Source organism: Mobula birostris, chromosome 28 (assembly GCF_030028105.1).
Source record: "Mobula birostris isolate sMobBir1 chromosome 28, sMobBir1.hap1, whole genome shotgun sequence".
In the NCBI taxonomy this organism is placed as follows: domain Eukaryota; kingdom Metazoa; phylum Chordata; class Chondrichthyes; order Myliobatiformes; family Myliobatidae; genus Mobula; species Mobula birostris.
In genome coordinates, this window is record NC_092397.1 from 26,696,152 (window position 1) to 26,709,320 (window position 13,169).

The following is a 13,169-nucleotide window of genomic DNA, read 5'->3' on the forward strand; positions in this document are numbered from 1 at the left end:
GCATTAACTGACCGCAATCATCAGCTGTTCTGTGCCGACAGGTTAATTCAGCGAGAGACAGGAGATGAACGCGCTCCCTCCCTGTCAGGGTCTCATCTGGCCCTTCACTTCTCCCACAAACCTGGCATGTACAGCTGCTGCGGCTGTTACCGTTTTGTTTGCTTTCGACATGCCCGGCTGTCCTTGGAGTGGGAGCATGCGGTCGCGCTGGGTACAGTGGGAGATTTCCGAGAGCGGTAATTATATATTTTTGATTTTATTCTTGTAAATGTTGTGTAAATAAACTTTTGTAGCTGGTACCTGATTGAAGGTCAGTCGGCAAAGTCGCCGGGTAGGTTATCATATATCTTCCCCCTGCAGTCCATCCCCAGAGACAGATCCCTCTCTCAAGACGCCCCCTCCCCTCTCACATAGGTTTCAGCAGTTCCCAATCAACTCAGCTGAATCGGGCTTTGGGATGCGAGGTGCGGAATCTCAGTCACGCTGTCCTGGAGCGGGAGAAGGAACTGGGCCTGCAGACCACCCCACCGGTCTCACTCTCTCTCTCTCACACACACACACAACCCGAGTGAAACGCAGTGTTTCACTTCAAATCTGGGACGTCAGGGCCGCTCTGAATGTCAAAGAGGTACCGGGAAAATCGGGTTTTATGCGGTAAGTTCCCCCGCAAAACTCAGTCGGACCCGGCGCGGGAATCACAATATTCACGATCAGCTCTTTTCTGAGATGTGGGTGGCTCTGAGAAGAGCCGTTGGGTTCAAACAGTTACAAACTGTATATCTTAATTCACTTTTTGACTGCTGTCTTCTTGGCCGCCTTCTTCTTCGGGGCTGCGAGTTTCTTGGGGCTCTTTGGCTTCGACGCCGCTGGTTTCTTAGCTGCCGTTTTTTTAGCCGCTGGTTTCTTAGCTGCCGTTCTTTTAGCCGCTGGTTTCTTAGCTGCCGTTTTTTTAGCCGCTGGTTTCTTAGCTGCCGCTTTTTTAGCCGCTGGTTTCTTAGCTGCCGCTTTTTTAGCCGCTGGTTTCTTCGCTGCCGCTTTCTTAGCCGCTGGGTTCTTGGCGCCAGACTTATTGCTGGGAGATTCCTTGATGGCAGATTTCTTTACCGATGGCTTGTTCGCTTTCTTCACCGCTTTCACGGCACTTTTTCCTTGACCGGATTTAAAGGATCCCGAAAGACCCGTGCCCTTGGTCTGAACCAAGGAGCCGCTTTCCACTCTCTTCCTGATGCACATCCTGATCTGGGCGCGACGTTTCCCCACATCGACACCGCTGCTGGTCAGAGCCTTCATGATGGCCACAGCGGACATCCCCTTCCTATCGCGACAATCCGCCACAATCTTATCGATTTGTTCGCCCAGTTTGGGACCGGCTGGTTTGCTCCGGCCGGCCGCCTTCTTGGGAGTCTTCTTTGCGGCGGCGGGTGCGGCTGGAGGAGCCGTTTCGGCGGGTGCTGTCTCGGTCATGTCGGCGACTCTGGAAAATGCTTCTCACAATCAGACTGAATGAGAACTGAAGCGAAAGGCGGCGGCCCAGAGCAATTTAAAGACAGCGAGCGGACGGGGCGGAGACATCCTGCTGTCAGCTCCCGGAGACTTCATTTTTCTGTGTTTCTCTCTCCTCAAAAACTCTCCGATTCCAATTAAAATCGGACACTCCAGAGACTGAGACTGGTCCTTGTCCGTCACTGAGGCCCGAAAGTTCGCTGGAAAGAGAGTTTAATCGGGATTAAAGGCAGCACTTTCTATTTTAACCCGTTTGATTACTGCACTGCCCGCGATCTGTCTCCATTTTGTTGACCTGTTCTCTGCTTTTCGGCTGAAATTTTGAAACTAACTAAAACTTTGCGGTTAATTCCCGCTTCGGGACTGAGCTGGGGAGTGGGGCGATCCCATAACAGAGAAATCTTTTCTTTTTGTACAGGAGGCGCTGGGAAATCTGGCGATGTGTTCGGACCCACAAACACAGTGATACTCGTCTAATCCGCCCGCCGCTTTAAAACACTCTCTCTGAATCAGCAAGTCAGGCAGCATCAATGCTGAGAATGAACAGTCGACATTTCGGGCCGAGTCCCTTCATCAGGACTCTGGTGGGAGATGCTGCCTGACTTGCTGGGTTCCTCCAGCATTTTGGCCGCGTTGTTCGCCATTCCCAGAATCTCTTGTCGTTATGCTGACACAATGTTCACATCTGCACCTTCAGAGGCCTGTACTGCTGTCAGAACAAAACGACAGGTTCCTCGTCATATAACACGGTGATAAATCTGATTCTGATTCCAAGGAATAAAGGACAAAGGACATTGTCTGGCCAAACTGACTATGTAACTGAGAACCTCGGGTCCGGGAAATATACCTTGGAAATCTTTTCTACACTTTCCCCAGTTTAACCACGTTTCCTATAATGGTGACAAGAGCTGTATACAAATCGGCAAGTGTGGCCTCCAGTCATTTACACAACTGTGACATAATGTCACAACTGATATACTCTATCCCCTGACTAATGAAGACCAGCATGTTAAACCCCGTTCTTCACCACCCTGTCTGCAAGTGACACAACTTTCAATGAACTGTGTTCACTTTACCCCTAAATCTCTCCGGCCCATTCCAGTCCCCAATGACCGATCTTTCATAGTGTAAGTTCTACACTGGTTTGACTTTCCAATATGCACCGCCTCACACTTATCTGTATTGAAATGCATTTGCCACACTTGACCCTCTTCCCTAAGTGATCATGAGCACCCTGTAATCCGCGACATCCTTCTAAGTAAAGTTGAGGGAAGTTACTCCAACTCATTAATAAAACTTTTGTGCACTGGCATTGATCAGTGAAGGTGATTAGTATCAATTTCAAAATCAAGTTCATTATCACGGACATATGTCATTAACTTTGTTGTTTTGCTACAGCAGTACAGAGCAATTTCTAAAAAAAACAGTTAAAATAAGAAATACAGAATAAACTAAATCGTGTAAAAAGAGGATCAGGGAGGGGTGTGAGTCCGAAGATGAGAATAGGAAACCTAAAACCTTGTCCATTCTTGCCTCTTTTACTCTTCATATATCTGAAAATAAATCTTTTTGTATCTTGTTTCTATTATTGGCCAGTTACTTTCATAATTCATCTGACTTCTGCATATTGTTATTATAGTTCTGTTTTTTTTTTAAGTTTCCCATTCCTTTAGCTTCCCATTAATTTTGGTGATATTCTTTGCCCTCTCATGTTCTTTTATGCTGCCTTTGTCTTCTGTTGGATGGTTGCCTCATCCTCCCTTTTAAATACTGTTTCTGCTGAGGGATGAACTGATCCTGTGTCTGCCAAATTTCTCCTGGAGACTGAAACTTTTCATACAAGGTAATCTGGGAAAGTTGAAATGCCCAACTGCTGTAAGCTTGTTCCCATTACCCCTCTGTGTGATTTACTAATATGTCTGCTGCACAATATCTGAGCCAATTGGGAGGCTGGTAGTATAATCCCATCAAAATCATCATTCATCATTTTATTTAAAACCTATACTTACAAGACCTCATCAAAACCCCTCTTATTACACTTGTTGGTCTCCTTATTCAAAGATGCAACATCCCCCACCCATAAGGTAGCTTTTAAATGTTTCCCCTTCATCTTAAACAATTACCCTGTAAATTTAGGCTTCCCTACCCTACAAAAAGAGTGCTCACCTACTGATTTTGTAAACCTCTGGACGGTCACCAGACAGCTCCTTACTCTCTCAGGAGAGAGAAAGAGAGTCCCAGTCTGTCCAGCTTCTGCTGATAATTAAAGTCCCCCAGTGTCAGTAACATTCTCATCAAACTTCCCTCCACACTTGCCAGCTTCATGACATCTTTCCTGCAACTGGATGACCAGAACTGTGCAAAATACAGTCTGGTCTCACTTTGACTTTTACAGCTGTCATACGGCATCCCAAATTCTCTACTCAGTTCCCTGATCAATGAAGACAAATAGGCCAAACACCACCTTCACTATCCTGACTACCTGTGTTGTCTCTTTCAGTGAATGATGTTTCTGTATTTCATGGCCCTCTTCTGTAATACTCTCCAAGGGACAAGAATTTACTGTGCAGATCCTTCCCTGGTTGAACTTCTCATAATGCAACACCTCAAACTTGTCCACATCAATATCCTTCTGCCATTTTTTGGCCGACTTCCCCAGTTAATCTCCATCCTATTGTACTCTCACACAATCTTCACAGTCCACACTACCACCAACATTGCTGTCATCTGCAAACTCACTGTCACTACAATGTCAGAAAATTGTTAATGTAGATGACAATTGACAGTACCAGCACCGATCCCTGTGACTGTCACTGGTCAGAGGCCTCCAACCTGAATAACAAGCTGCCACGACCACCCTCTGTCTCCTTCCACCAAGACAAGTATCTTGTCTGGCATCCCCTCTGCTCTAAATGTGTAATACAAAAGAAATAAAGATTAAATCAAAATATATCTACCTGTGGCCTACATCTCTCAGAAGAGACGAAACCTGAACTCCCCACTCCAATTCTGGCCCACTCATACAATGACCGCTCTGGTTAAGTCTAACTTCTTTTTATTGGATCTTGCCACGTTCCAAATTATGGGCAATCAAACATTTCCTCGGGAACTGTGACATGCAAAATGTGCCAACTGCCCAGGTTCACTTCATCAAACTCCCTCTCCTTTCACATAATCTGATGACTGTGTGGGACTGTGGCACTCAAAACTGTGGACTACAGGAAACCAGAGTACATGCCTGCACTGTTCTACAAGGCCACAAATGATTAAAAAAACATTGTATAACAAACACTGGAATTCCCCAACTGAGATGAATGGGGAGGCCGGATAACTGAAAAGATTCAAAGAGAAGGAAGATAAATGTTTTGTAAAATCAGGGAAGTGGGATTGACATACAAGGAAGGCTGATGGCAGATCAGACTTTATATGGAATTGTGGGTGAGGGACGAAGAGGACACACTGGAGGGTTCATCCAGTGGGACAATGTGGATAGAGCTCAGGATAAGAGAGGTGCATTCACTGATGGGGTTATACCACAGGCCTCCCAAATGCCGGCAGGAGATAAAGGAACAGAAATGTAGCAGGTAATGAAAGATGTAAAAGCAACAGGGTAGTTGCAGTGGGTGACTAATTTCCCCAATGTTGACTGGGACTCCCTTAGAGTCAGGGGCTTAGATATCACCGAATATGTTAGAAGAATACTGGGATGTTACTTAACATAGAAGTGGATAGTCTAACCCGGGAAGGGAGCCATAGAAACATAGAAAATAGGTGCAGGAGTAGGCCATTCGGCCCTTCGAGCCTGCACCGCCATTTATTATGATCATGGCTGATCATCCAACTCAGAACCCCGCCCCAGCCTTCCCTCCATACCCCCTGACCCCCATAGCCACAAGGGCCATATCTAACTCCCTCTTAAATATAGCCAATGAACTGGCCTCAACTGTTCCTGTGGCAGAGAATTCCACAGATTCACCACTCTCTGTGTGAAGAAGTTTTTCCTAATCTCGGTCCTAAAAGGCTTCCCCTCTATCCTCAAACTGTGGCCCCTCGTTCTGGACTTCCCCAACATCGGGAACAATCTTCCTGCATCTAGCCTGTCCAATCCCTTTAGGATCTTATACGTTTCAATCAGATCCCCCCTCAATCTTCTAAATTCCAACGAGTACAAGCCCAGCTCATCCAGTCTTTCTTCATATGAAAGTCCTGCCATCCCAGGAATCAATCTGATGAACCTTCTTTGTACTCCCTCTATAGCAAGGATGTCTTTCCTCAGATTAGGGGACCAAAACTGCATACAATACTCCAGGTGTGGTCTCACCATGGCCTTGTACAACTGCAGTAGTACCTCCCTGCTCCTGTACTCGAATCCTCTCGCTATAAATGTCATAGAAAACATTGTATTGGGAAAAGAGCCTGGCCATTGATAGAAGTTTCATTTTGGGAACAGTAAATAAGGACAAGACTGGACCCGGTGGTAATATGGTCATTTGGGGTACAGTTAATTGCAACTGTCTACATTGAACATGTAAATGATGTTTAAAAGCAATCGGGTCAGAATTCAGACAGAACTGTTTCTATGAGGAGGAAACACAAGGATGGTAAAGTCTGGCAGAGGGGCATAGTGAGAGATGTTATGAATTCAGACTGAAAGAAAATGAAGGATAAGGAATATTTCAGAAGTAGAAATTGGAGAAAGCCTCTGGCAACATGAAACAAGTAAGAGAGAAGTTAGAGAGAGAATCAGAAGTGTGAAACGGGAAGAAGAAATAACTTTGGTGAGAAGGGGCACTGCGGAGAGGGTACGACAACACAAGCACAGAGGAGAGAGTTTATGTCTGAAGTGTGCGAGGGACCAAACCAGTACTTCTCATCAGTATTCATCAGTGTGGTCATGGAGGATAGTGAGATCAGAGAAGGGAATGCTGATATTCCAGGGCATGTTGTTCCTCAGGCAATAGAGACAAATTATAGACTGGTGAGTCTTGGATCAATGTTTGGGAAATTATTCGAGAATATTATTAGAGATAGGATCTCTAATAAAAGTTTGGAGGGTAAAAGGAGGATATCATGATTCAGAAGGCAAAGTGAGCAAAATCCAAGAGATTCTCTTGGTATATTCATAGGAAAAGTTAAGTTAGACACAGAATCACCCTTGGAGGTGAACATGGCCATCTGTGTGTGGAGGCAAATGAAATAGGAGAGGCTTTCCATGAATATTTCTGACAGTTATTTCACCATTGCAAAAATTCTTTAAGGTTGTTAAATCTCCAGGGCTTTATCAGGTACATTCTCGTACTTTGTGGGAAGCTGGAGAATACACTGTGGAGGCCAGGGGGGAGATTATTTTGCTTCATCTCAGGCACCAGTTGAGGTTGCACATGATTGGACAGGGTGACTAATGTGGAATTGATAGTTTTGAGGCCCAGACTGTGGATGATATGAAGAGGCAGGCTGTGTTGAGGAAGCAGGGAGTCTGCAGTAGCACTTGGACAGATTTGGAGAATGGACAAGGAAGTGCCAGATGAAATACAGTGTAATGAAGTGTGTGGTCATGTACTCTGGTAGGAGGAATAACAGCCTAGGCTCTTTCTAATCAGGGAGAGAACAGAAATCAGTTGTGTGAAGGGTCTTAGTGCACGATTCCCGAAAGGTTAATGCACACATTGAGTTGGTAGTGAGGAAGGCAAATGTAATACTTGCATGCATTTCAAGAGAACGAGAAAATAAAACAAGGATCTAATGCTGAGGCTTTGGTCAGACCTTATTTGGAGTATCATGAGCAGGCTTGGGTAACTTTTCTAAGAAAGGATGTGCTGGCATTGCAGAGGCTGTAGTGGAAATTCACGAGAATGAGCCCAGGACTGAAAGAGTTAGGATGTAATAATCATTTGATAATCTGGGCCTGCAGTCACTGGAGTCTAGAAGAATGAGGGAGAATCTTATAGAAACACATTGAATATTGAACGGCCTAGATAGCATTGATGTGAGAGGATGTTTCCAATAATGGAGGAATCTAGAACCAAACCACACCCGCAATAAAAGATGCCCCTCTAGAATAGAGATGAGTAATTTCTCTAGTCAGAAGGTGATGAATCAATGGATTTCATTTCCACAGGCAGCCATAAAGGCAGTCAGTGGGTTTATTTAAAGCAGAGGTTAGTAGATTTTTAATTATTATTAAGGGTATCAAAGTTTATGGGTAGAAGGCAGGAGAATGGGGTTGAGATGGATATATGATGGAATGGCAGAACAGACTGAATGGGCCAAAAGGCCTAATCCTGCTCCTGTGACTTCAGGACTGATGGTTTATGCGCTGCCATTGTTCAAAAAGGGTAGTGGAAACTACAGGCCCATCAGTCTGTAATTTGTTGGAGGAGTTTCTGAAGAACAGGATCCAGCAAAATTTGGTTTGATTCAAGACAGTCAGCACAGTTTTGTGCAAGGAAAATTATGTCTGGTAATTTCTTGCAGCCCTTTGAGGGGTTTCACAAGGACGTAGATGAGGTTAGGGCTGTGGATGTTGTTTATATGGACATTAGCCAGGCCTTTGACTATAGTCTGGAAGGTTAGATCTAGAAACTGGAATCCGGGGAGATAGTTGATCGATTCCATAATTGCCTCGGTGACAGGAGGCAGAGGCTGATGGTTGAGGGTTGTGTCTCAGACTGGAGCTGTCTGTCTAGTGGTGTGCCACTGGGTGACAGGACCTTTGTTGTTTGTAATTTATATAAATAATGTCCATGTGAATGTGTAATTCACTGAAAGTGACGTCTCAGCTAGATACGGTGGTGAAGATGGGGTTTGATCTGCTGGCCTTCATCATTCATGTCACTGAGTACAAGAGTTGAGAAGAAGTGTTGCAGATACACAAGTCTTCGGTGAGGACTGATTAAAGGAAACCATGCTGACTTTGGCCTATTTTTTCATGTGTTGCCAAGTACCCGAAAATACATCCTTGACAATTGACTCCATCATCTTCCCAACCACTGAGATCGGACTAGCTGGCCTATGATTTGCTTTCTTCTGCTTCTCTCTCTTTAAGAGTGGATGACCTTTGCAATCTTCCTGTTCTCTGGAACCACACCAGAATCCAGAGATTATGGAAAGATTATTACTAAAACTGCCACAATCTCTTCAGCCACATCTTTCATAGAACTGGTGTAGATAATCTGGTCCAAGGGAATTTTCTACCTTCAGACCTTTCAGTTTCCCAAGGACCATCTCCCTAGTAAAGGCAAAATCACTCATTTCTGCCCCCTGATTCTCTTGAATTTCCAGCAGACTGCTAATATCGTCCCCAGTGAAGACTGATGCACAATACTTATTCAGTTTGTCTGCCATTTTCCTGTACCCCATTACTACCTCTCCAGTAACATCTTCCAATGAACCAATATCTACTTTTGCCTCTCTTTTACACTTTGTATATCTGAAGAAACTTTTGGTATACTCTTTAATACCAGTGGCTAGCTTACCTTTGTATTCCAACTTTTCCCTCTCTTCATGACTTTTTTTGTTGCTTTTTGTTGGTTTTAAAAGTTGTAAATACTCTGAGAGTCAGGGACATCTTGGAGCAGATACAGAACAGGGGGATGGTGTTCATTCAGCCAGAGATGGTGATTCACATCGGTACCAATGGACAGGTAGAAAAGGGATGATGTCCCACAGAGAGTTAGGGAAGAAGTTATGGAGCAGAACCTGAAATGTTGTAATCTCCAGTTTACTCCTAGTGCCCTGTGGTGGTAGGGATACAAACAGAAAGTGAGAGCTAATGAATGTGTGGCTAAGGAGCTGATACAGGGACAGGGTTTCAGGATTACGGAACATTGGAACCTCTTCTGGTGCTGGGGTGACATTTACAAGAGGGATGGTTTGCAGTTTCAGTGGAGGGCGGTCAGGATCATGAAGTTCATTGCTGCACCCTATGAGGGTTGAAACGAGATTGACAGGGGGATGTGAAACAGAACACTAGTCACTGAATGGAGAGATTGAAGCTAAGTTAGATGCCAGGCACAGCAATATGTAATGATGGATTTTGAGTCAAATCCACATCTGACCTGGAGTTTGTTTAAAGACCAGTGCAGTGTTTCAGGGCCAGTTTGTTCCAGTAAGAGGGAGGGTCAAGAATGGCAAGGTTCAGGAACCTTGGATGATGAGACAGGAAGTTAATTTAATCGAGGAGGAGGAAGAAGCATAAGTAAGGCTTAGGAAGCTAGAATCAAACAGGGTGTTTGAGGACTATATTTAAAAAATAGGGGAACTCAAGAACATTCGGAGAGCTGGAAACACTGATGAAAAATCTCCGGCAAGTAGGATTGAAGATAATCCCATTGCATTCCATACATTCGCTGTGGTGAAAAGGATACCTAGGGCTGCACTTTGGGAGATCCAACATCAAGGGTGTGTACACAGTTAATGGCAGGAACATTAACAGTATTGACAAAGAGAAGGATGTCGAGGTTCAGAGACATCGGTTCCCTAAAACTGGGAGCACAGGTTGACAGGGAGGTGAAGTCGGTGTATGGCATGTTTACCTTCATCAGGCAAGGCATTGAGTTCAAGCACCAGGACATGATGTTACAGGTTTATAAAATGCTGGTTAGGCCACATTGAGAGTATCGTGTTCAGTTCTGATCACCTCATTATAGGAAGCATGTGGAGGGTTTGGAGCAGGATGTCTGGAGGAGGTGTGCGCTGAGGAGAGGCTCGACATGCTGAAACTTTTTGCTTCTGGAGTGGCGTTGGCTCAGGAGAGATTTGATAGAAACCTGTGGAATTTTGTAGTCATAGTTGGTGTAGACAGCCAGTAATATTTTTCACAGAAGGCACGTATTTAAGCTCAGAGGAAGAAAGTGAAGACAACAGATTGATGGAGACATGGAATGCACTGCCAGGGGTGGTGGCAGAGACAGAGAGCACAGGAGTATTTAAGGAAATCTTAGACAGTCACAAGTATATGTAGAGAAGGGCCAAAGGGCCACTCCTGTACTGTCCTTTGTTCTCTGAACAGCAGATGGCCCCTGGGCATGGATCCGTGCAGGAGACTGGGATATTATATCCCCAACAGAAAAATGATTGTCGGAGGGGCAGGACCGGCAGCTCAGTTTCACAGTACAAATGCTACAGGTACGATGGAGTGGACGGGAGAGAAGAGAATGCAGAGATGTGTTTGACCAGGGAGAACATCTCAGTGGTACTTAGAGAAGACATCCCTGGGGATTGCTGCATCATGTATACTGGGACCGCCGCACTGCAAAAGGGTTGGTGGCGCAGAATTTATTCTGTGTGTCCAGTTTTATCAATCAGTATTTAGAAGTTCCTACTAGAGACAGGACAGAACTGAACCTCCTTGTCGATCCACCCACCCCCTCCCTTTTCTTCCTGGCACAAACAAAAGTCTGTATCAGAGCGACCCACCGCCTCACAGAGGGAGCCGCGTCTCGGGAGATCTGACCAAATAACATTTGCAACCGTCTTTGCAAATGTTCATTTATATTTCAGAGACCCAGGCGGACGAGATTTTCAGTAAATACTGTCAGTTCCATACGGTAAATGTACTTTTGCAGATAAATGTAAAGCTGCAAATCAATATTGTTCTGTGAGGCGGTGGGAATTGCTCATGAAGCGATCAGTGGGACGGTCCAGGGTCAACCCGCAATGTGAAACCCAGACAACGCGGTTTCAGGTCATGAAGACCGGAATCGTTCAATGATCGGAGATTAAATTCACCCTCCGGGGGCTGACTCTGAAAGTTAATTTCCCCGCCCCGCAAGGGGAGAGAGCTCCATTCAGCCAGCAGAGAGGGGAAATGAGGCAGGGTGTAGCGGACCGCGTACTCTGCAGACTTATACCGATTTAATTCGCGGAAGAAACACGACGGAAGGAGAGAAAACGTTACCAGGGATGCCTCCGATCGGGGCCGTGTCAGATACACAGCCGAGTTACTCCGAACGGTAATCACCCGCTGTTCAGCCCTTCCACAGACACTGTGAGTGGCTCTGAAAAGAGCCTTTGGGTAAATAGGTTCAGTTTACATCGCCTCACTTACTGGCACCGCCGGTTTTCTTGGGCAACAGCACAGCCTGGATATTGGGTAACACACCGCCCTGAGCGATAGTCACCCCTCCCAGCAGCTTGTTCAGCTCCTCGTCGTTGCGGACGGCCAGCTGCAGGTGTCGGGGGATGATGCGGGTCTTCTTATTGTCCCGGGCTGCATTGCCGGCCAATTCGAGGATTTCGGCTGTCAGATACTCGAGAACAGCAGCCAGATAGACCGGGGCTCCGGCACCCACCCGCTCAGCATAGTTGCCCTTTCTTAGGAGTCGATGAACCCGGCCGACCGGGAACTGCAGTCCAGCCCGAGATGAGCGAGATTTGGCCTTGGACCGAACTTTGCCGGCGCCGCTTTTTCCACGTCCAGACATTTCCAAAGTCACAGTAACTGCTCCAACGACAGTGATGGAATGTTCACCCGCCCCAGCTCGCATTTTTATACCTTCTTTGAGAATGCAAACTAATGCTCGTGATTGGTTTAATGCTGCTTGTTTTCATTGGTGAAAAGAAATGGCCCAATCGACGAACTGCCTTAATCACCAATCAAGAGCCCGTAAAGGCAGAAGCGCGGAGTGTAACCATCTCCTCCCCAAAGTACTCTGAAAATTGGAAAAAGCCCGCCAAAAAAACTCATTGTTCAAATTTAATCTGAAATTAAATCATTGCTGATCTGTTTGAGGACTGGGTCTTCGTATTTCCCCCTGTTATTGAAACCGGGCACATTTAATGTAAGTGTAGTTGATAATGGAGTGTCTGGGAACTCAAATTTCTTTCAACTCGTAAAGGAACCGAGTAAAACTGACACTCAGCTTCTGCCCGGTGCTGGTCATTGTGTAAACGTTAGCAGGTAATGGACAAACGGCTCTTCTCAAACTGTGACCAGCGGCTAGTCTGCAATTTTTTTAAAAAAACTGTTCTATGAAAGAACCGTGAAGTCGTTCCGGCCTCGAATTAAAATGAGATTCAGAGAAGTTACCTAACTCCAAATAATAAACTCCTGAACCCACAGCTAAAACAGCAACGGGAGTGGGAGGAATGTTAAACACCAGGACTATAGGGGGAAGATGAAGCGGATATTCCAACCGCTCTTTAGCTCCTGTAAAAGCCACCACACATAAAACGTGCGCCATGTATTGCCTAAATGCTAGTACAACTCTCTCAGTGAAATCGTGAGTGGCTCTTAAAAGAGCCGTTGTGTTTTCGATCATCTCACTGGGGAACTTTACTTGGAGCTGGTGTACTTGGTCACCGCCTTTGTCCCTTCGGAAACGGCGTGCTTGGCCAGCTCCCCGGGCAGCAGCAGGCGCACGGCGGTCTGGATCTCCCGTGAGGTGATGGTTGACCGCTTGTTGTAATGGGCCAGGCGGGAAGCCTCGCCCCCGATGCGCTCGAAGATGTCGTTGACGAATGAGTTCATGATGCTCATGGCCTTGGAGGAGATGCCAGTATCGGGGTGAACCTGCTTCATCACTTTGTAGATGTAGATGGAGTAACTCTCCTTCCTCAGCCTCTTGCGCTTCTTCCCTGCCTTACCCGCTGGTTTGGGCAGAGTTTTCTTGGCGCCCTTCTTCGGAGCGGGTTTCGCTGTCTCAGGCATTTCAGCTGACCTCTTC

At 45.9% G+C, this 13,169-nt stretch overlaps 3 protein-coding genes across 3 annotated transcripts in view; all 3 read right to left on the reverse strand.

Moving 5' to 3' along the window:
* Positions 1–786: 786 nt before the first annotated feature.
* LOC140189189 (histone H1-like) lies at positions 787–1,464 on the reverse strand. The gene is made up of 2 exons (XM_072245881.1): positions 1,105–1,464; positions 787–1,053 (listed from the first exon to the last, which is right to left on the reverse strand). The coding sequence occupies exons 1-2, from the start codon at positions 1,462–1,464 to the stop codon at positions 787–789; spliced, it is 627 nt and encodes a 208-aa protein (XP_072101982.1).
* Positions 1,465–11,543: 10,079 nt separating this feature from the next.
* LOC140189165 (uncharacterized) overlaps positions 11,544–13,169 on the reverse strand; it is a 315,492-nt gene continuing 313,866 nt past the window's right edge. The window contains exon 3 of the mRNA XM_072245862.1: positions 11,544–11,947. Coding sequence (XP_072101963.1) covers positions 11,544–11,947 — 404 coding nt within the window. The remainder of the gene's footprint in view (positions 11,948–13,169) is intronic.
* On the reverse strand, positions 12,779–13,153 carry LOC140189269 (histone H2B 1/2-like). The gene has a single exon (XM_072245964.1). It carries the CDS (start codon positions 13,151–13,153, stop codon positions 12,779–12,781), a length of 375 nt encoding a protein of 124 aa, XP_072102065.1.

Coding starts and splice junctions, on each gene's coding strand:
- LOC140189189 (XM_072245881.1), bottom strand. CDS start 1,464: ATGACCGAGACAGCACCCGCCGAAACGGCTCCTCCAGCCGCACCCGCC. Junction 1,054..1,104: donor AGAAAGCGAACAAGCCATCG/GTAAAGAAATCT, acceptor TCTGGCGCCAAG/AACCCAGCGGCTAAGAAAGC.
- LOC140189269 (XM_072245964.1), bottom strand. CDS start 13,153: ATGCCTGAGACAGCGAAACCCGCTCCGAAGAAGGGCGCCAAGAAAACT.